The sequence below is a fragment of the Heliconius melpomene genome, chromosome 10, assembly GCF_056956725.1.
Source record: "Heliconius melpomene rosina isolate 202511_hmr_F chromosome 10, ASM5695672v1, whole genome shotgun sequence".
NCBI lineage: Eukaryota > Metazoa > Arthropoda > Insecta > Lepidoptera > Nymphalidae > Heliconius > Heliconius melpomene.
Genome location: NC_140398.1, coordinates 17,498,514 through 17,522,185, shown reverse-complemented (window position 1 = coordinate 17,522,185; position 23,672 = coordinate 17,498,514). Strand labels below are relative to the sequence as shown.

General features: G+C 32.5%; 2 protein-coding genes across 9 annotated transcripts in view; both read right to left on the bottom strand.

The window, feature by feature from the left end:
* Nucleotides 1-8,949: 8,949 nt before the first annotated feature.
* LOC146536023 (uncharacterized) lies at nucleotides 8,950-20,574 on the bottom strand. Of its 2 annotated transcripts, none has more exons than XM_085192177.1 (16): nucleotides 19,972-20,574; nucleotides 19,664-19,889; nucleotides 19,152-19,301; nucleotides 18,744-18,827; nucleotides 18,329-18,382; nucleotides 17,982-18,063; nucleotides 17,705-17,891; nucleotides 17,182-17,306; nucleotides 16,869-16,979; nucleotides 16,656-16,754; nucleotides 15,936-16,051; nucleotides 15,165-15,721; nucleotides 14,611-14,733; nucleotides 14,081-14,203; nucleotides 10,030-10,066; nucleotides 8,950-9,790 (listed from the first exon to the last, which is right to left on the bottom strand). In XM_085192177.1, exons 1-16 carry the CDS (start codon nucleotides 20,114-20,116, stop codon nucleotides 9,625-9,627), a joined length of 2,385 nt encoding a protein of 794 aa, XP_085048303.1. In that variant the 5' UTR covers nucleotides 20,117-20,574; the 3' UTR covers nucleotides 8,950-9,624. The 2 variants fall into 2 exon arrangements, with proteins under 2 accessions (XP_085048303.1, XP_085048304.1); XM_085192178.1 differs by having other exon boundaries at nucleotides 14,087-14,203; nucleotides 19,972-20,571.
* A 181-nt stretch (nucleotides 20,575-20,755) lies between these two features.
* Nucleotides 20,756-23,672, bottom strand: part of HisT (Histamine transporter) — a 40,381-nt gene continuing 37,464 nt past the window's right edge. For all 7 annotated transcript variants that reach the window (XM_085192182.1, XM_085192181.1, XM_085192185.1 and 4 more), the window contains one exon: nucleotides 20,756-23,644. In XM_085192182.1, coding sequence (XP_085048308.1) covers nucleotides 23,483-23,644 — 162 coding nt within the window. In that variant the 3' untranslated portion in view covers nucleotides 20,756-23,482. The remainder of the gene's footprint in view (nucleotides 23,645-23,672) is intronic.

Here is a 23,672-nt window from a genome sequence, read left to right as displayed (position 1 = left end):
GATACAGCGTGAGGCTATTATAATAATTATAATAGGAAGTCGATTAAAAACATGATGAACGTAGTGTTGTATCTGTAAAAGTATATCTCTAAGCAACGCCGCAAGTGATAGATTTGTTTTCTAATTTCTATTTTTTACTTGTTTCTTGTTACCATTTTTTTTTAATTTTGTTTCATCACTTTCCCAGTGTCACTATACCGATATTAATATTATAAAGCTAAAGAGTTAGTTTTATTGAACTCCACAATCTCACTTTCTATTATTTAAAATTTAAATATTCCTTTGTTTAGGAACTGTCCTAAACAAAGGAATATTTAAATTTTAAATAATCCACTTGTCGAGGAAATCTATAGACTACATTATATCACTATACCTGTGCTCACAATTATTTCTATTTGGGCAAAACTGTATCTAAAAGCTAACGTCACTAATGTATGTATACAAAAAAGTAGTAAAATCCCTCTAAATTCACTCCACAAAATGTGTAAAAATACACGAAAATTGCAACTATTTACGCATTCGGTAAACCAAAAATAGTCCCAGCTGTAGATAATGATTTGGCAATCAACTCGCATTGGAGACATTTGAGGATTATAAATGGAATTATATGAGTAACGAAATATTTCAGCGGCTGCCGATATACAAATAACACGACAAGAATATTTTTGAAGGAAATCTATAATTATAGAGCGTACCTACGTAAAAACATCTTAGTCAGCTGTTTACGTATTTTACCTAGCTTTTAATAATCTTAATAGTTTAAAAGAGAAGGACCTAGATTCAATTTCTGAGTTGGGCTAAACTGTTTTAGTTTTTCTTTACAGTGTTTAGTACGGTAGCACGGTATAAATATATTAGAATGCCCGTATGTTAGTCAACTCCTTCATAATGTACATTAAGGGCCTGGTAAAAAGAAATATATTTTGTTAATATTAACGATGTACAATAGTTTTGTAAAAATTGTATTTAATTCGATCTCCCATTCGGTCGAATGCGGGATGTCGCATTTGGTTTTTACTGAAGAATAAAATAATAGACATACTTTCGACTAGACTAAGTAAACACCAACAATTTTCTCCAGTCAAATTTGGAAAAAGAAACGATTTCTTATCTTTTATTTCATTTCCCATGCACTATTTATTCACTTGAGGAAAATTGAGGGAGTGAACTGGACCTCGCGTTTTGTCTTGTTACCAGAAAGTGAAAATAATTCATTCCTACGAGTGGTAATAACATCCACAATAGTCGCGTTTACACTCAGACGAAACGAATAATTCAGTTCATAAAACTTCATATACATCATGTATAATAAATATAAAAAAAACGGTAATTCAGGCCGGAAAGTAAAATTTACGGAACAGATAACATATTTAAGAGGCAATTACCACATGAAAGACAAACGCAATAAAAGCAAAGTTACAACACACATTAACTATAAAAAAATGTATAAAGCGAGTATATTCTAAGAGTTTGTGAGTTTTTTCGTGGCTTTCCTTTTCTAGGCCAATGCCCTCTGATTTTTTCTATCATGTATATACATAATTTACTCGTATTTCAATGAGATAGGATATTTATAGGTGATCGCACCCTTGGGCGACCGGGAGGTCTAACTCCAGGGACAGACATTAGAAATAATTCAGACATAGTTCCTAGGTCATTTCCACGCATAGCAAGCTGAGTAGGCAAAGGAAAGTTGGGAACCTAGTGTTACGACACTACGTACACTTTCTACCGAATTCTGGAGGCATTTCGTGTTAGTATTTTATTTTATTCCCCAGATTTTCTTTTGATCTAGTCTAGATAACGATAGATATATCTGCGTTGTTTTCGCACGTGTTTTGCGTCATCATATGATTTACGCGTCTGACTCCTAACACCGTACTGGACGTACGTATACACGTAACTTTCAGTACAAGTTTGTTGTATGAATCATAATATTAAGACCAATCGTCTTACAATTGTGTAATGTTATATTTAGAGCTTTTAAATTATTATCAATGTTAATGAAACATTTATGTTTCAATATTTCATGTTGTTCATATTATTATTTTAGGTATTATAATTAGTAATATTATATGTAAATTATGACTTTTACTAGAGGCCAGTGGTGGCGCTGGGGCAAAAGCAATGCTGGGGTGTGTAGGCAATCAATGCCTGCAGAATTCTGAGGAGAGATTCGAACGGAGTGCCTTAACATTAGGCCTTAAATATAGCCTTCCTCGATTAATATAACACTCAACACAAAAATATTTTTTAATTCAAACCAGTAGTTCTTGAAATTAACCCTTAACCTTTTCAAGCCAGTAGTCCTTTTAATCTTTAAGTACAAAATAACTAACTAGTACGATAGACGAGTCGTAGATGCTGAAGTTAGTTGTAGATTTGATTTTAAAAAAAATTCTTACTTTTTATTTACACATTTCCTCCTGAGCATACATGCGGTATGTCCCTACTGTACATATAGAAAAATAGTCAATACTCACTTCCATAATATCCCGTAAAGTAACCGCTCTGGCCAGCCGCTCGCTGTCGCGGCGCGTGCGCAGCGCCGGCACCGCTACCCTGCTCACCCACTCGCCGAACTCTGTGTAACACCGCACTTGTCACTACACTTGATGTGTATCACTGTTAGTGATAGTGATATAATGATGAGTGATAAAATTATGGAACGATTACGTTAAGCATATGGTGACAATGTGCTTGAGATATAGAATTATTGTGTTAAAAATAATTTTCTACAATGTGAAAGCATTTTTATTAGTTAGTTGCTATTGAGTTAATATTTGTAAAACTAATACTGAACATTGTTATTCATATTTAATTTATAAAACGTAGATATTGTAAGAAAACTTTTGTATTAATTCAATTTAGACCAAACAAAATATCTAGGTAATTTTGATTGATATAATTATACAAATATAAAAACACAAGTAGTCTTTTTTTAATATATATTCATACATTTTATATGGAGATTCTAAAGCATGTTAAATGTTAATGATTTATGCCTTTTGGTTATATATACAAATTATATGCTAAAAAGGAAGGTTTTTTTGGATTGATATCATATTAGTATTATTACAAAAATATATACATACAAGTACCTATAGGAAAGGATATTATGGAGAGGACGTGTATTTTGTGTACATATTAAGCTTTCGTTTAATCTAATCTACTAAAGCAATATATTTACTACATAGATTAAATAAATAATATATAAATATATATTTATATTTATTATTTACTAATAAACTACTCGTTCACTTCTGTCGTCGGTTGAAGTAAATGTTTAAAATGTTTAGTGTTGTGTATAGGGTGTAGTGTTGTTAAAATATCTTCTATATAAGCTATAGCTATAAGAAAATTAAATATGTGCATTTAAATACGCATATAAATTTTGATAATTATAGGGTCTATAATATCATAATGTGACTTGTGATGTTACTAAGTGATGAAGTAATGAAGTCAAATATGACTTAGTAAAATTTTATAATTCACTCATTTCGACTTTATATCAGAATATTCAAATGAATATGTCTTGGCACTAGGCTCTCTACCCTACGTTTTGCGGGGTGCGCGTTATTCACGCGTATAGAATTCATTAAAATAATATCTAATTAAATAATATTTACATATGTGCGTACATAAATAAAGCAACTAATAAATGTAGATTACATAAAGTGAACCAAAAAAAAAATTATCCAGTTAGAATAATTCACAAATAAAAAGCATTTTTTTTAACAAAGTTAGTGTTTTTATTTGACCTAACTACAAATGTATGCCACTTTACACTAACCTATCGCCTCTTTACTCATGATCTCGTGTGGTGTGTGTTGTGTGTCCATTGTTTTTGTGTCTCGTGTATATTTAATATAAACACTTTATAATTTAACGCCACTTAAGCTATCATTTCACTTAATATACTACGCAAAATATTAAAACTTTTCGTTATGAATTATCTGAATTATATGATTTTTTCCAATTAAACTTTTGTTTCGAATTCGCTCGCTCGTAAGTTTCTACGTAAGAAGTTAGGAAAGATATTTTATTTTTGGTATTTAAGCATTAATCTTAAGTAAATATAAAATATAAGGTTTTTTTGTCCGAACATGAGGTTAAGGCTATTAGCCCTATTGACTTTTACAGCGACACCAGAGAGGGAGGGAAGAGGGTACAATCTATTTAAGAGGATACTATTTATCTATTTAAATATAGATTAGGTATTGTATAAAGTTGAGTGTACATTTGCTGATTTAATTATTTTAAATACACAATAAGACCATACAATTTAGTAAAACAAAATGTCTAAGTTTTTGTTCTTAGCTACTCTAGAGCGGTCGCGGATAACAAAACCTATATCCATAAAAAAAATAATCCAAATTTTCTCTTTTGAATCATCAAGTCAAGTTACATAAAAATGTCAGTAGTGTCAGTCCTACAGGAAGCTATCACCAGCTCGAAAGGCAGGTCTGCTCATGTTTACAAGTAAAAGCTCTATGTTTATATTGTAGAAAATATAGCATATATGTAAACAGATATATATAGTTGCAAAAGGAATGCTAACTCAATTGCCAACAACATCATGCCAAATATATCGCAGTTACAATCAATATTGAACAATCGAAGATACATTTATCATTACGTCAATTTATGAAAAGAAAGTCTTAATTATATTGGTGCCACTGGCGCATTGGCGAAGTACCCATAATGGGTGTGGGTTTGCCACCCGTTTGAGGGAAAAGTATTTGTTGGCCCGGTCTGGATAGACAAAACGAGATATTAGATTTCGCTGTACTATTGTACCTCTATTGACCTATTGGTCTTTCTAAAATTCGGAAAATGGACGAACTTAATAATAGATACTCTTTGCATACACTAAAAAAATATTCCTATTGTAGTAGAGGTGAATATTTAACAAAAAAAAATAGTAATACTCTAGTTCAATGCCACAACAAGTTTAAATGAAAGAATCTGTCAACAAAACTGAGGACATCCGAAATTCTTTCAAAGGTATTCCGTCCAATGACACCTCGTACACGCGTGTATTGAAATAGGCATTTTACGATACGCCTGTGACATCTTGAAGACTACACATTTATTATACGTTTAAAGATGCTCGTAAAAATGTATGTCGTTTTTTGTTTCTTTTAGCTTCAAGTTGTCTCCTGCATCATCCTCCTAGCAAGGCAGACAGAGGGAGACGGAATTTAGTGTTACACTTCATTTCCCGCCTTCCACCCAATTAAGAGAATTAAAAGAGAGGGAAACCTAAGATATAAGAGACAAACAGACGCTGTGCCACTACAGCACGATGTCCTCGTATAGTTTTTAGATTTATTATCGAAACGGATTGTGAAGACATAATTTTCTGTTAACGAATTCAACTTTATTGGAATTCTTTTAAAATAACAGCTGATCGTAATAAATAAAGTTATATCAAGGTTCTTATATAGAACAGGATGAATGAAAATAAGATGTTTTATATGACGGTACGTCCTGTGCATTTAATAGAACCAGTGAATTATATCAGGCCGATGTGGAGTAGTATCTGACTGTAAACGTAACGTTTGTAAATTCGATTCCCACGTGAGGCAATTTAAATTATTTTCATCTCCCTGCTAGAAATTTTGAGAAAGTGGAATGAAATGTCTTTGCTCTAGATTCCTTCTGCCTACCCTGCTATACGAGAAAAATTCGCGATGCCGCGCGTTTTTATATGATCTCAATGTATCGAGTATTTGGAGACTCAGGATATATGATAGTACTTTCTATTTTGTGAGCTTAAGCCGTTTTCGACGTATTTCGTTTGATTATAGTACTTTTTGATACACTAGGTCTAATCAGATTGGAAAACGAAAATTTCCTTCGATAAGAAAGGCACTCACGTCCCGCAGTATAGGTACTAATATAAATCTTACAATAATATATATAGAAGAAAAACAATACATTGTAGTTAAAAGCCAAAATAATCTATCACTCAGCACGAGAGCATCAACGGAAATGTCGCTAACGTAGCTGAGATAAATTAGTCGCCTGATTCACTTGACATAAAGTCATAGACGTTGAAAACCAAAGTGGTGAAAAATGTAAAAAAACTCCTTTCATGGGTTTTCCCGCATAATCAGGTAGCCAGTTAAGATACTTCGTTTCCTACTTTTCGCTTAATTTTCGAGCTTATCTTAATTATAATATCTTATAGTAAGTTAAAAATTTGTATTCTTTGTACCTATCGCAATACACGTAAAAACATGAAACTGCTATTGATTGTTATACAAATCTCACTACTTACAAGAGAAGCTCCGCAACTCTACATTATATAAATTAAACAAAATATCATTTTAATAACCAATTCATCCAAAGACATTCCAATCTCAAGAGATTGAATGGAACATAAAAATAGATGTGTTGGGCAATATCCGGCAGAAGCGGCAAACAACGTTAAGAAAAAAGGAATTTACAGCTAAAAATTTAAGAAACGAAAGTAGTATAGGAACGCACTCACATAACTTAATTCAAAGCAAAATATGTCAATATTATACATTTTAAGACTACTGCTGACATAAGAATAACATCAGAAATATTTTTTCCGTATCAAAATGTCAGTGGGCGAGGCCGAATAGTCCACTATTCGAAACCAATGATTGCTTATAGCTTTACTATCCTTTAATCCGGTAGTAATAAAGTCCAAACTGCTTTTGCCATCCAACTAGAGTTCAGAAGACATGACAAGATGGACTTCTGATACGATCGCCCTTTGTCGCCAGGAAATTAGGTCGTAAATAGACTAGGACCGGGGTAAAGAAAGTTTGTTCTGGTAGCTAAAAGCGTCCGCGTCTTTGGCACGTCAGTGGGGCAAGGACGCGTGCGCATGCAGATTGATTGACCGATTAATCTTAGCTAAACCCGGCGCACATTATCTGTCATTTAAAGATTTACCTACGGCATGGTTAGTGAAAAGTAACAATTGAATTGGCGGTTGCGAGTTCAATATTTTTATTTCTTTCTTAGCTTCACGCGTTTTTTCGAGCGGAGTAGCCAGAGAAGACGGTGCAACTAACACTACGTCCACTGGTATCCAATTTATTTAAATATTTATCTCCAATCTGGCTAAACAAAGTATGATATTTGTGGCATAATGTTCCTAAAACCGACAAAAAGGTATCAGGCCGATATATTGACTGGGTTCGTGAATGTAAGAAAATGATTAATTATTTGGAAATTACAAGGTCAGACTATGAGAACACAGGACCACAGATGCTATAAAAATGTGCTTAGACTTCTCTAATTAGTAATTATCTATACAACTTAAATATCACTTGAACCCCTTACAATAATGACAACAAAAATCTGGTTATTTACTAAAAATGTGCGTTTCTGTTGTACAGACAATGTTTTCAAGCGAAACTTCTATACTATTAAGATAAAAAAGTTGTGGTAACTGCCTAAAGCTAGTACTATAAAGAGGACATTTCTGGGGCCGCGAATAGGATCAAAGGTTTGGTGTCCAATCTGAGATTAAAATACCCTAAGTACGGTTTTTTGTATACCTAGTCTTTAAGCTTAAATAACAAATTGTGATTGAATAAAAGTAGTTTTTATGTATTGCTGGACACCAGACGACATGCTAACTTCCGGGACAGCAATGGACTCTTAGCCACTTTTCATTATTTAGTTATATTAAATGATAACCACTTTCCTCTTTTTCTTCTATATTATTATGTTTAAACACTTATATAAAGCGGACTTGCGAAGTTTATACGAAAAATTATTGAAAAATTTCAAAATTACTCTATATACGATTTACAAAGCTTAAATTGTGATTAAAACAGGACAATGTTTCAATTTTCTTGTATATTTTGGGAATTTGTATCACTCGCGATGTATAATTATGTTATGTGGCAAAGTCTTAAAGGGTTGTGACGTGACGAAGGGAATTTGGATCACAAGGTTTGGGGTTACATGGGGGTTTTGGGGGTTAACTAAACGTGTATTACAGTAATCCGACAATCGCGGAGTCAGTGAAGAGCGAGCGCGTCCGCCGCACGCCGTCACACCACTATGACTGAATTGTATTTTGATCGTTAGACAGATGTATGAAATAGTAAATGTGTATAGATTTTAAATGTGTGTACATTTTGAGTAGTTTCTTTGATGTTGTTAAAAATTATTTTTTAAGTGCAACATTTAAACTTTTCCGAAGTTGGTATATTTGTTATATTTTTTATGGTATATTTTTATGTCTATTTGTTTGTTTCTTTATTCATATATTCGGGACTACTGGACAAAATTGAATGAAATTTTTTGTTGTATTAAACTTGGGAAGGATATAACATAACATTGGTTATGAAAAGTCAAACATCCTATTAAGAATTATAATAGTCTAACTAAAAGTGTAAGAAATAAGGAAACGCGGCCTTAACAAAAGCGGTTCACCGTAGATTATGATTGAATGATTATAGATATTGTTTTTTTAGCTTCACACTGCATCTCGCCATGGATGTAAAAAATCATATAGGTATATGTAATATTACACATATATGAAGGAAATGTCTGAAGCCCATAAAACTATGAGCATTCGTAATAAGCGGAAATGCGCTCAAAATATACTGTAGTTAACCTTCGCAATTATCATTACTTGGCAGAGTAAACTAGTGATTACATAAAATAATAATATCCATATGTTTTCTCACTGTCTACCCTACCGTATCCGTAGTTAATAAAAAGTTAAAAATATAAAAAAATAACCTATAAACTATCGTTTTTAAAGAATTGGTAAAAAATATTTATAAATTACTTTTCATAAAAAAAAAATATTTTAAGAGTCATAGTGGAGCAGTGAAACGTATAATATTGTAAACGCAATTATTGTGATATTTAGTCATATAGGTTTTGTTTTTTTTTAGAAGATAAAAGTGCTTCTGCGCGTCATGTGTGAAAAAATGCACAACTCTCTCATTTCACTTCTATAATAAAATATATTATTTAAAAGAACTAAAATATAACATGAGCCTTCACTGGCAACCCCAAAAAATATAACTAAAGCGAAACAATACTTATAATTATAATACACAGATATTATTTATGATTGTTATTAATACTAAATACTTGTAAAAGGAAGTTCTACAGAGCTTATCAAACTTACTTCTTTTCAGCTTCACGCTGTGATACACGATATGTGTGGTATACCACACATATCATGGAAGGTAGAGGGAACCTCGGAACCTAGTGTATTGTAACTTACTTTTTTGTGCAGTAGTACAGTGTGTGACTGTAAACTACTTACTAAAAAATCTCACTTAATGTAAAATAGGGTTCTAATTAAATATATATTGCTATCTATACATACTACTTAAAAGAGATTCACAATACCTTATTCTAATTTAATATACCTACTACATTCTATATTACTTATTGTATAGAACGGCCGACGAGTCGTGGCCATCCTGGAATTACATTTTTTGAACATTCGTGTTCCAGTGAACTACACTGGGGGAAAAAAAATAAAAAAAGAAATCTGTGCAGCCATTTACAGCCAACTTCAGAGCGCCCACGACTAGTCAATCACATTATACTACATTGATTATTATCTAAAATTATTAATATATAGCTGGAAGAATCATATATAAACTACTGTAAAGGTAATGTAAAATTATATGGATAAGAGAATTTATGTAATTTCTCAATATTAGTTACTAGTGACCCATTCCTCCCCATGTACAGTAGCTCTCTGCATTTTGTTAGTTCTGTACTGACGGCGCTGAGAGCTTCCTCCATTTTGATTTTTGATGTTTTACTGAAATATCATTATTACATTATTTTCTTAAATATAACTTTAATTTTCTCAATAAATATTGAAAAAAGAATTGATTTTCAATTGATAGGATATAGTCAGATTGTGTTGGACATTTTAGTACTTAGTATTAATTATTGGATCAAATAAGGCGTACAAAACCAAATAATATAAAATAATAATTATAAATAAATATTATACTAACTAATTAAAGACATAAAAGTGCTGGTAAATTTACTTACCTACCGGCACCCACTTCAGCAATAGTCATTTTTTTGACTGCAAAAAAAATATAATTATTTACATTGAAAGAAGCATTATATCCAAGCAGCTGTATTTTCAAATACTTTTATATGTTTTTATAGTCTACGTTTTAAAATAGACAAAGTATATTTACCATTTATAACATTTTTAAAGTGTTCTTGCTAAATGATAATTCTAAGCAATTTCCATTGTGTAGTTTATAATGAAAAAGTGTGTAAGTTTATAAAAATCTCCCTACAGAGATTTTAGCTTACATAAATAGTAAGCGCACGTACAAGAATTTCAACATAGCACGATGAGAACGTATGGTGTAGTGATCAGAGCGATTGAATTTCCAATAGACGCGGATTTAAATTCTGCTATGATAAAAAATTTATACGATTTCCCAAAAAAAAAATATGATTATTAGCTAAAGAATCGTCATTGTCGAATCATTGAATTATATTTATTGTCCTATTATCATTCTAACTACTTATATTATATTTCCTAAAACTACTAAATGAATACTTATAATACTTATATAGGAGTTTCATCATTTGGATCCAGAGGATGTCCTGACTGGATCCAGAGGATGTCCTGACTAATATCTGTCCGATATTTGTTTGTGGGCATACGGGTACGCGACCCCGGATCCTCGAGCCGCCACTCTTACATCCTCATCCAGTCCGTAAGAATGGTGTCCTAACTCCCCCCCTCCTTCCCTTAGCTCCCTCCTTCTACCTATCCTACCCCTTCTATTTTCCTCTCCCTTCCTCGGTTTTTCCCCACAAAGGGGTTTTGGAGGTCAGACGGCAGTCGCTCCATTTAAAAACCGCCAACCGCCACTTATATGGACCGACAAAACAACAGACTGGGTACGGCTAGGGCGTCGCCGCAAAACGACGCGCAGGCACATCGCCCTACACCTGCGACAAGTGGGCAAGGGCTACCGTGTCATGTACGGGCACGGCTAAAGACGCTAGTACCCAGAAGGAAACTCCGCTTTGCAACGTGGAATATTGGTTCTCTGACCGGACGATGCAGGGATCTCGCAGATGTACTCATGAGACGTCGGGTCCAGTGTGCCTTCCTCCAGGAAACACGCTGGAAGGGCAATAAGTCCCGTAACATCGGACAGGGTTACCGGCTTATATACACTGGGTCACCTTCGGGTAGAAACGGTGTAGCGGTAGTGCTATCTGAAGAGCTTCAGAATGGGCTCCTTGAAGTTGACCGTCGCTCCGACCGCTTGATGCGAGTGAGGGTACTGATTGAGGGCGTCATCACAAACTTAATCAGTGCCTATGCTCCCCAGGCGGGATGTAGCGCGGCCGAAAAGGAGACATTCTGGGAGCAGTATGAAGGGGTGCTACTTGCTGTGCCGTGTACCGAAGTGGTCTTAGTTGGGGGGGATTTGAACGGGCACGTCGGTAAGGCTGCTGAGCCGTATGAACGTGTTCACGGGGGTTATGGGCACGGTCTTCGCAATGCAGAGGGAGAAAACATTCTGAGAACCTGTATTGCGTCTGATCTGGCCGTCGTGAATACGTTCTTCCAAAAGAATTCTCAGCACCTTATCACGTATAAGAGCGGGTCCCACTCAACTCAAATAGACTACCTATTGACCAGACGGTGTCATATGGGCAGGGTAACTAACTGTAAGGTCATTCCAGGCGAAAGCCTAACGGCCCAACATCGTCTTCTTGTCATGGACTTTAACGTCACTCCGAAGAAGAAAGTAGCCGAGAAACGTAGGCCTCGGATCAAGTGGTGGTTGCTGAATGGACCGATGCAGACCGACTTCCTGGCAGAGGTGAAAAGTCACGATATTTCGACTAACACCGAGACTGCTCAGGATGCTTGGGATCGGGCTCAGTCGGCAATCATTGCGGCGGGCAGGCGAGTTCTTGGCCTTTCTAGGGGAGGACGTGTCATCGACAGGGAGACATGGTGGTGGAATGACGAGGTGCAGGAGGTTACTCGTGAAAAGAAGGCTGCCTTTAAGAAGTGGCAGGAATCCAACTCTCCTGAAGACAGACTGGAGTACACAGTAGCTAAACGTGCCAGTAAAAGAGCTGTAGCCAGAGCCCGCAGTGAGAGTTTGTCACCATTGTATGATAAACTTGAAACTGTGGAGGGGCAGAAGCTCATTTACAAACTGGCACGTTCCCGGGATAAAGTGACGCAAGATATCGCAAAATGTCTTTGCGTCAAAGATTCCCAGGGCACGCTGCTCTGTAATCATGACTCTGTGAAGGAGAGGTGGAGAAGCTACTTCCAGGAGTTGCTGAATACTCAGCACCCATACAGTCTTCATCACGACCCACCGCCTAACCTCGGGCTTATTGCCCCAATAACCCTTGACGAAACACGTAATTGCCTTCGACGCATGAAGAACGGAAAAGCGGTGGGACCTGACGACATCCCGATCGAAGCGTGGAAATCGTTGGGCTCTCTTGGTGTGCTCATGCTTACTGACCTTTTTAACCATATCTTGAACACTGGTAAGATGCCGCATCAGTGGCGGCTTAGCATTATTACCCCTATTTACAAGGGAAAGGGCAGTGTTCAAGATTGTGGTAGTTATAGGGGCATTAAGCTTATGAGTCATACCATGAAGCTCTTCGAGCGCATGATCGACCTCAGGCTCCGCCGAGAGTGTACTGTCTCTGAGTCTCAATATGGATTTCAGCCAGGATCGGGCACCATGGACGCCATTTTCGCCCTCAGAACTTTGATGGAGGCATACAGGGAAAAAAGGAGAGCTCTGCACGTGGCCTTTTTAGATCTGCAGAAGGCCTTTGACTGTGTGCCTCGTCAGTGTATCTGGTGGGCATTGCGATCCAAAGGGATCCCTGAGGCCTATATTGAGATTATCAGAGGCATGTACCACGATTCCGCTTCTATGGTTAGGACTGCTGTTGGCGACACTAGACCCTTCCCGATTACAGTGGGGGTTCACCAGGGCTCGGCTCTTAGTCCGTTCTTGTTCAATGTAGTGCTTGATACTGTCTCGGCTCACATCCAGGACCAGCCTCCATGGCTGATGATGTATGCCGACGACATAGCACTCATTGCCGAGAACCGACTGACGCTGGAGCGTAAAGTGAACCTCTGGAAGGGTACGCTTGAGAACGGCGGTCTTAAACTAAATGTGTCGAAGACAGAGTACATGGCCTGCGGGAGCCGGGACTCGAGCACCATCCTTATAGGTCCTGAGCCAGCCGTTAAGTCGGAGAAGTTCAGGTACCTTGGATCCGTTATGCACGAGTCTGGAGGCATCGACCACGATGTCCATGGCCGGATAAGCGCTGCCTGGGCCAAATGGCGGGAGGTCACTGGTGTGGTCTGCGACCGCAGAATACCGCCCAAGCTCAAGGGGCTGATATACAAGAGCATCGTCCGACCGGTTCTTTTATACGGCAGCGAATGTTGGCCAGCACTATCTCGGCACACTCTGGAGCTTCACGTCACGGAAATGAAGATGCTGAGGTGGATGTGCGGCGTAACGCGGTCTGACCGCATACGCAACACATTCATTCGAGGTAGTCTTGGGGTCCGTGACGTAGCGGATAAGCTCCAAGAGCGTCGCTTGAGATGGTTTGGCCACGTTACGCGCCGGCCTAAGAACTATGTCGGACGCAAGTGCCTTGCTATACTAGTTCCTGGGGCGCGACCTCCCGGACGCCCAAGGAAGCGCTGGTTGGATGTCGTGATGCAGGACATGAGAGCCAATGGTCTAACCACCGAGGACGCAAAAGATCGTGCAAAGTGGAGTAGGGTAAGTAGGAAGGCAGACCCTGGTAATAGCCGGGATTAATGCCAGGAAGAAGAAGAAGAAGAAGATTGACAATATCATACTAGTATTTTTATATGATTTTACCAAAAGCAGTGCTTTGTTCCGAACAAAACAAAATAATTCAAATTCTATCTATATACTTGGATGATTTTATTAACTATCAACATTGTATAACGTATGGTTAAAAAAAATCCAAAAAAAGTATTTCAAATATTTTCTTTAAAGTCTAAAAAAAATATATATTTTCTCACCAATACCTTCATAAACAGGTAATTCCCCCTCACTCAGCGAGCCATAGTCAGTCGTAGTTATGGTAGAGTTACTGAACGCCAATCTTTCTTCACCCGGCGATATATAATCTATGGGACTTTTATCTGAAAATGGTTTAAGAATTAAATTAATAATTACTATTACATATATGTTTAGAGTTATTGATGCCAGTCGTGTTGCAGAGGCACAAGTGAATCGCGACAGGTTGTGGGTTCAATTCCCACTCGAGGTAATGAAATATTTCATATTTTCCTTGACGACCGCCACTTAACACGCAATGCAATGGAAAGTGTGGAACAGAAGTGTCTTAATGAGAAACAGTGTGTCTTAACACTAGGTTCCCAGGTGCTCTCTGCCTACCTTTCTATATACAGGATATAATGTGAAGCTAAAAACAATATTTTTACTTGTTATTTTTTTGAAAAAAAAATTAAACGTAAAAAAATAAAACTTTAAAAATGTTAAAAACATAAAAAAAAACATACATAAAATTCAATATATACATTATTACCATTAGTGATGTCAGTCAAAGATGATATTTCGCAGTCAGTATTGTCAGATATATCAGTAAATATGGAATTGCGTAAACGAGTGGGAGATGATGTAGCTAGTGGCTTCTGTTTGGATTTAGTATCTGAAAAATATGATTATTATATTTAGCTTCACGTTGTATCCCACACATGTATAGCGAGGTAGGCAGAGAGAACCTAGTGTTATGACCCTCCGTTTCGCGAAACTTAACAACAATACCATAAAAACACAGCCATAACTTAACAACAAAGCCATAACTAACAAAGCCACACCATTGTGCCACCAGCCCGCTACGGTTATTATTATTTAAGAGCAGGAGACAGATTTCATTAACACTAGGTTCAAACTGCCTACATTGCTATATGAGGGATAACATTGTGAACCAAAATAAAAAGTAAAAACTGGGAAAGTTTGTCGATAGGTACTTTTTTGTTTCACATATAAATGTTGACAACTTTTAAATATTTTATATTTTATGACTTATTTCTAAATTCACTGTTAATTGTATAAAATAATTATATTTAAAGTACTTACCAATATCAACAGCTTTTATATTAACATCAACACTTTTAACCCTACTTTTCCTTGATTTCTTTTTTTCTATAACAAAAGTATTATGTCCTGAACTATTATCCATATATTCATTTGTATCTTTTATTTTATCATTTGTTTCATCTGCAATTGTGTCTTTAGTTTCATGATGATTTTTTTTTGAATCTATAGCATCTTTGCTATTATTGTCTTTATTTATATTATGTGATTCATTTTTACTAAAATTAGGTTTTAGTTTATTACTTTCAACTTCACTTTTGGTTATTTCTGGTATTTCCTTATATTTAAGAAAGTTTATTTCAGCATTTTCAATAATAATGACACTTTCATCAGTATTTTCTATAATATCATTTTTATCTGTTGCATTTAATTTTGCTTTTTGGACCTTAACATTATTAATATTTTCACTCAAATTAGTGATATGCGCCGGTTTAATAGGTAAAGGTATTTTTGATACATTTTTAGATAAATCTTGTTCATTTAAATTGTTTCTGGGTATCATTAGTTCTTCTGTTGAAACGTATGAAGAAGAAGAAATCCTTAAAAATAACAAAAAATATTTATATACTACATATTTGAAATATAAATGCTAACTGTGGATTTAAATTTTACACATAAGTAACGATAAAACTTATAGCTAACACAAATAAATCTTTGTAATCAAAAATCTACATATTCCTCTTTAAGAAATATTACGTAACAACCATCAAAGAAAATCATTATTAATAAAAAAAATAATTAAAAAACACTTACATATTTGATTTATTTAAAAATTTCAAACCAGTATTTAAATCACTACTGTATTTACTCTCTTGTAGTGTTTGCTCAAATATTTTTTCATGGTCGTCTGTACTTTGTTTTTGTGCTTCCTAAGACAAAACAATATATTTATTAAATTATAATAAAATTAATTTAATAAATTATGTGTACGATTATATCGTGTATTTATTTAAATTGTTAAAATAAATAAAAATTTTGCCCCCTTATTTATAGTTACGAGTTTGATTTATTTACGTTTATATTTTCATTTCTTCGCTCTGGGGTCGAGGCAAAACGCGGCGTGGAGTTCTGCCACTCAATAAGCAATACCTTCAGAATTCGGCAGAAAGTGGGGAACGGAGTGTCTTAACACTAAGTTCCTTCTGCCTACCCTGCTGTGTGCTGGATACAGCATGAAGACGATTTTTGATTATTTTTTTAAAGAGTTTGCTTGGTTGAACACGCAAATCTCAGGACCTACTTTTCATACCTGCGATCACTTAACATGTGTTTGTCTAAAACATAGCTTTGAATTGTGTAATTTCCATATGACCACGCGGGCGAATATTAAAACGAGTTCTTAATAGAACTAAAAAAGAGTGAAATCTATCTATAGTTTAGTTAGGTTTAGACCAGAGTAAAAATAGCTATTGTTATAAAAACACAATTTTAAAAATACATTTCTTTAATAACGAAATAGCTGTAAATACGTACTAAAGAACGCTTTATGTTGTCTAATTGAGCTTGAAGACTTGCAATGTGTTGTGTGACATCTTCCGCTTCTTCTTCTTGTTCACTATTTCTAGACGACTCCTGGGGAAAATATACTAATAATCTTATCTGCGTTAGGTTCTGCCATACAAAATATAACATGTCTTAAACCCATCGTTTTCTCATGTATGTATTATGTTATAATACTTTTTTTACCTTTTTATTACTTTCTCGACTCTTATTAGTATCAGTGTACCCAGAATCTTCTGAAGCTATATTCGATATCGTTTTATCTTCCACGCTTGTTATATTGTTAGGAAGTAATAACTGAAATGTTATATTCAGTGTTATATTCATGGTTGTTGGTAAACGGGATGTAGACAAAGTTGTTATAAAATTTAAAATAAATTTCATTTTTAACACTGTTTTTTTAGATAAAATCTCATGCATAATTTTGACATTAAATTAGGATATTTGTATTATATATTTTTTAAAACAAAAAAGTAAAAAAAAATTTTTTTACACTTACAACACTTTTCTTCATATGAACTTCTAAAGCCCTGGTTATTTGCTCTGAAATATCGCTTGCCTTTATTTGTGTTTCTAATTCTGATACTTTAGATTTTTCTATTAATAAATCAGCATTGAGATTATCTGTGGTACAAAAATATTTTATTAGACTGAATAAACTTGTATCTTGATCAAGAAATGTACATTAATTTTAATTATGTATATTTTTTATTTTATTTATATAAATAGTTCAGTTATTAGTTTTTCCGATAGTTTGAGGACCCTGGATCTCGAACATATTTAGTGATAGTTGTTGGTTCAAAACTAAGGCCCATATTTATAAATCACTCTCAATCTGAGATTGATTTTGTCTGGGATGGAACATTTGTTTTCATTCATAGATATAATTTATTGTAAATTTAATTGTACAGTAGATGGTCTAGAACAGTATATTAGATTATTTGAAAGAACAACTTTTGATTAAGCATAAGGTAGGTAGAGGGTACCCAAGAATATGGAAATATTTGTTTTTATTAACTCACCACATCGAGATTCACTATTCCTTAATTCTTGCAATAGTTCAATACACCCTTTCTCCTTCTCTTTTAATTTTTCCAAAATGCTAATACATTCTGCACGAAGACGAATATTTTCTTTATGTACAATGTTTACTTGAGTTTCCATTTCTTTTACTTTTTCCATATTCTCGACTTGTGATTTAGCCAATATCTAGAAAAAAGACTCTTTTTTATATTTCACACAATATATCAATTAATTATTATTTAATTACATGTAGGTTTTTTATTTGTTATGCACTACCTCTAATTTAAAAATCTTCTGTTTCAATTCATCTATTGTATTACGACATTTATTCTCCTCACAAATATCTTGGATACAAGACCTTTAATAAAAGAAATTTTTAAATGTTAACCAGAAATATATTAAATAATTTGTCTCAAATTTTGTAACTAATAATTCTCTAATCACTATATTATATCAAAACTTCAATTCATGTTAAAAGTGTAAAAATAACATTGCCAAAATATTCTAATATTAGGCCAAGCAGCTCAAGATTTTTGCTGCATATCAGAAAACAATTTTTTTCTACCTTACTTCTCCAAAACCTATTATATACATAGGGTAATTACTATTAACACACAACTTACATATCAACCTGTGTTGAAATAGTATGCATTATTTTAATAGTCTGCACTTTCTCTCTGTAAAAGAAGCATTTTTTCTGTATATTTTTATGTAAATGATATAAAAAAAATTAAGCAACTCAGAAAAAAATTTTTTTATCTCTCTTCAGTTGAATTAAAAACTATGTGGAACTATTTTCTTTAATAAATTTAGGCATAGAAGAAAGCTAACAAGTATACTTATATATTTTTTTAAGTATAGCAGAGTGGACAGAGAGCACTTAGTGTCTATACAGCGCAGTGGCAGAACTCAATACCACCAACAAAAATCTTCCCCCAAGTAGCATACAAACTCACTGTGTTATAAAAAGTACAATGACAAAATATGTTAATTAAAAAAATAAGCGACAATTGAATTTACAACCATTACAATACATACCTATTAAAATTTTGGAAAGATTTTTGTGTCACATAAAGATTGCTTTCACTTCTTTTAGTACTTAGTGCACTTGTTGATATATTTCTGTAAATAATAAATTAGGAAATAATTGAAAAGGGAATATAATTTAAAAAAATGATTTTCCAAATCTACATGCATCTATTAATTTAAAATTATACCACAAATATCATTTGTTTATAAATTTTTTTAATAATAAATGTTAACTTTATTACATTTTTTATTTTCAGTATTGTAAATGGAGAACTTGGTAAAGCTTCATTTAATATTTAACTGAATGAACTGAACTTTAAGTTGAAACTGCTGAAATTATTACAAAAAATATAAAAAACATGACTTACTCATCTATCAATCATAAATAAAAAAATATTAACAAATTGTAATGCATACTTGAGGAATGAAGTGGAAGAAAAACATTTTGAGCAGTATGAAGCAGATTGTGAGCCGCGTCTCAAGAACTGTTTAGCTGAACAAAGTCTCATATTTAAAATTTTAATTCTATCAGTGAGTCTCTCATTAGCTCTTTGTATATCGGCCAATCTAGAAACATGGAAATTTTATATAAAAATAGTTTCTACCTAAGCTGCACCACATAACAAAATGAAAATAACTAAGAGTTATTTATGACACATGACCAGATTGGGCATCAAACTCACAGCCAACAGTTAGACACTGTTTCACTATATCATGAGAGCCTCTACAGGCAAATAAAAAAATCATCAAACATTCAAAAATAGTGTATATTTATTTAATAATTTTGTATTATTTACACAATTCCTATAAATTATTATTTATTTGTAATAAAATATTTATGATGGCAATTGTTATAGGCCTTAATGAAATAGAAATGTATGCCTATAAAATTATTGGTGTATTTTTCAAATTAATATTTATGAACTTACGATTCCTTTTGATCATTTATTATAACCCTGCTGCCATTACAGCAGTCTTTGTTACCTAAAACAATTTTTTGACCAGCTTTTCGTTGAAGTTTAGTATTTAGAACTTTAATTTCATCTAATTGTTTATTTATAGTTTTCTTCTGTTGATTATTACTATCTAATAGTACAAAGTAAAGATTTTCCAACTCTTCCTTACTGAGCTTTGATGGACATAGTCTATATAAATCTAAAAAAAAGATATTATTAAAGATATTATTAGCGAAAAAACTTAATAAGCAAAGTTTCAGCTGTATATTAAAATGACTTACCCTTTTCAGATTTGATTTTGTGGCTTTTACAAACATTATACGGGACTTTGTCATTATTATCATTCATGATAAAACTGCTTATGTAAAATAAGTATCCTAAATGCAGATTTTCTTTTCCAACGAAATAAAAACATTCGGTCAACATCCAATTCACATATCTATTTGGTTTATTATTTTTAACGAGTAACTATATCACTTTAACCAATAACATAAAAAGGCAGTTAAATACACTTATAACTTTAAACACATCTATATAATAATTCCGTAAACATTGAATTGAATAGACCGCCATGGCAACGTTTAATTTTTATCAACTAGGGATGTAACCACAGAACACATTTACCCAAAGGGATGTGATGTAACGAATTACCAATGTTAAATATCATTATACCCAACTAAAACTAAAAAACTAGAACTCTGTGGTCTATATTGAATAATGATTAATTTTATTTCAATGACATTGTTTTTTTTAAAAAATGATTTAAATAATTTAACGTGATTACGTTATATATATTTACCGTTATATTAATAATCAATTGACAAGTATATAATATTTTAAGAATTATTATTGACTAAATTCATAACATTATTGTGCTTTGTAGGTATATAATGTAGTAGTTTGAATAGGTGGCACAATCAATGTTGGTTCAATTAAATATGTAGTCGAAATAGTATTTAAAATTAATAGTAGGTATTCACGATCTTTGAAAGTATTTTATTTTATTATTCGTTTTTGATGCAAGTAATGGATAGATAGGTAGATGTAAAAAAAAAGTAACACTAATTACACATCAACAAATTTTATTTAACACTTTAATCCAGGTCTTATATAATACTTCTAATAATAATATTACTAATTTATTATTTTTATTATAAGTTGCGGCTTATTATACTAAAAAAACATAACTGTAGCAAACATTTTGTTTTCACAGCATTATTTTTATTGTTATGTACTATCTTAAACCGCTATAAAAATATTCCTACGTTATATTCATTATCATATATTGATTAAACACATTATTTAAGCTAAACACCACTCAAGTACATTAGAAATGTAACAATTCAATCTTTATTGTCAATCCAATTCTATAGTCAATATAATAAAATAAAAATAATTATTATTATTTATTTTATTGTTTCAAGATATTTTATTATTAGCAAACAACGTATGATGACATTTCTCTTACTTAAAAGATGAGATAAATATATAATTATTATATCAAATTACACATAAAATAAATCAAGTATTTCTGGCCAATATTTATTATCTCTTTTATTTATAGCCCTGTAACCGTTTAGACGGTTAAAAAATCAATGGGAATAAAATAAACTAATAATAATTCAAGAAACTCTTTGCTGTATCTCGTTTAAATGTAAATAATTTTAATTATGGTCAGAAGTTGTGAAGGACCATTATATAATTGTAGGTCAGTTGTAATGGTACATAAAAATAATATTCTTCAGCCATTTTTTTTTACTCTCTCTGTATTTTAAATTTTTATATTTTATCACCCAAATAATACATATGTAAATAAATAGCACATATATAGTTGATATAATGATAAACAATTTGCTCTGTTTTTCACACACACACACACTTATATCTAAAAGTATAAATCGTTGTAATATAAATTAATTTATTAGCAACATCATCCTTAAAAGTATAATAATACTGGGTCGCTAAAACTTACAGACAGAAATTATTTTTAGTTACATAAAATAAAATCACAAGCCTTTTTTAAATAACTGAATACATGAAGAAGCATAGGAACTATCATATATGTGTAATATTAATATGTGCATTTGCAATTTAAAAGAATCACATTTTATTACTTGTCAACAATATATATTTTTATTTCGTTGTACTGATCAAGAAGAAAGCCTAAAGACACGTGAGTTTTAGATACAAAAAATAGAATATAACACTTGATATTGATACAATAAGTTGCCATTTAACAATTATTGAGCAAAATAAATATAGCGGTGCCTAAAAACGTAAAATCATCTAAATCAATTATGTTTTGTATTATTGTACAATATTTAAGTATAAGTAAAAAGTAAGAAAAATGACAACTACTTACGTATACGTACTACGTACTTACTCATGAAAATCTAATTTAAATTAACAAAGTATATTGATTATTATTTTTGTATAATACAACACCGACGTCACATGTTTATGTTGTTGCAAGTCAATCAGCCCCTTTACTTAAATAATTTTATATCATTTTCTAATATAATTTAAATAGAATTTATTAAGTGAACCAAAAATAGCTTAGACTCAACTTTATAATAATTATTTATAATTTTAATTCTATAACTAAAACAAAAGTCACGTATATTCAATTTTAAAGAAATTTCGCTTTTGTAATCTACCACATATAATTTAAAGATAACATTCTTGTACATAACTTGGCACTTCCATAATTAATATATCATTTACAAGGAAAAATTAAAAAACGTATATTTTATGCAGGTATTACATACCTATAAATATAGCATTTAGCAGAAGCAACGATACAAGTCTTTATAATAATAGCTTTGAAAATATTGTAAAAAACGTGGAGTTTTTAAAATGATACATTATGTAGGTATATGACTTGGTTAGAATTTAGAATAAAGATTTATCTTTATATCCGCCAATGTCATCATATTATGTGTTTATAAAAACGTTTGAAATATGAATTTGAAAATTTTTCTAAAATGTATTAAATATGTATTATAGTTTAAAGGATTTAATTTTTTCATCTCAATTTCTACTGTAAAACTATGCTATCACAAATATTATTGTAACTTCTAAAGGCTACCTTGGTACATACTTATATGATAAAATATCGATTCGTATTTTCGTCACTTGATTATTGTCACGTTTTCATATTTTATAACATTTAAGTTATTAAAATCTACCCATTTATCTAGAATTGTTAGTAAAATTTCTACAAAAACTCTTAAATTGTATATTTTGCGTATCTCAAATGGTTATTTATTTTTTGTTTTTTATTAACAGACTACAATTTAAAGCTTTATAAGCTTTAAAGCGATTTCAAGCGAAGTCTAATTTTAATTTATATGCCATTAAACAATTAATAAAATGGTTAAAAAACTTATTGTAATAATTCTTAAGGTAAATGCAATATATTAAAATCCAATAGAATTGAAGAAATATATTTCTTATCATCCACATAATATTATGTAGGTCGTTCAAGTTAATATTTTTTTTATAGAAATAACATTTCTGTTATTTTTAATTTGTTAGTCCGAGTATTAATTCTGGAATGATCTATAGTATCGCAATGCTAAAATTCTAGAAATATAAAACATATAAGTGTTGCCAAGGAAAAAAGTCAAAAAGCAAAACCATGCATACGTCTAGCAACTTTATATTACGTTCTTTTTATTATTATTTTCATCTTTTCAAAAAATGTAATTATGTTTATTATTAAGGTGAGATTCATATTTTATTATGACATTTTCCTTGGCATACAAAGTAAAGTTAAACTAAAAATAAATCTTAGGCCTTATTCTGTGCAGCCTGTCGCCTTAAATCGGAGCGGATGCAGGCAGTGACCACAGTACCGAGTGCTAAGAGAGCACACATGGCCAAATCTGCCCAACGATCTCCCACAGTGCTTAGCATCCATTCGAATAATAGAGTTAGAACGATGCCGAATACCTAGAAAGTAAAAGGTTTTTGTAATTAA

What these genes read in the sequence shown, in the direction of transcription:
- LOC146536023 (XM_085192177.1), bottom strand. Translation starts at nt 20,116, where the DNA reads ATGTTGACCGAATGTTTTTATTTCGTTGGAAAAGAAAATCTGCATTTA. An exon ending in TCTTCCACTTCATTCCTCAA is followed by an intron (nt 18,828 to 19,151) that starts GTATGCATTACA and finishes TATTATTTACAG; the next exon opens with AAATATATCAACAAGTGCAC. An exon ending in TTTTTAAATAAATCAAATAT is followed by an intron (nt 15,722 to 15,935) that starts GTAAGTGTTTTT and finishes GTTATTTTTAAG; the next exon opens with GATTTCTTCTTCTTCATACG.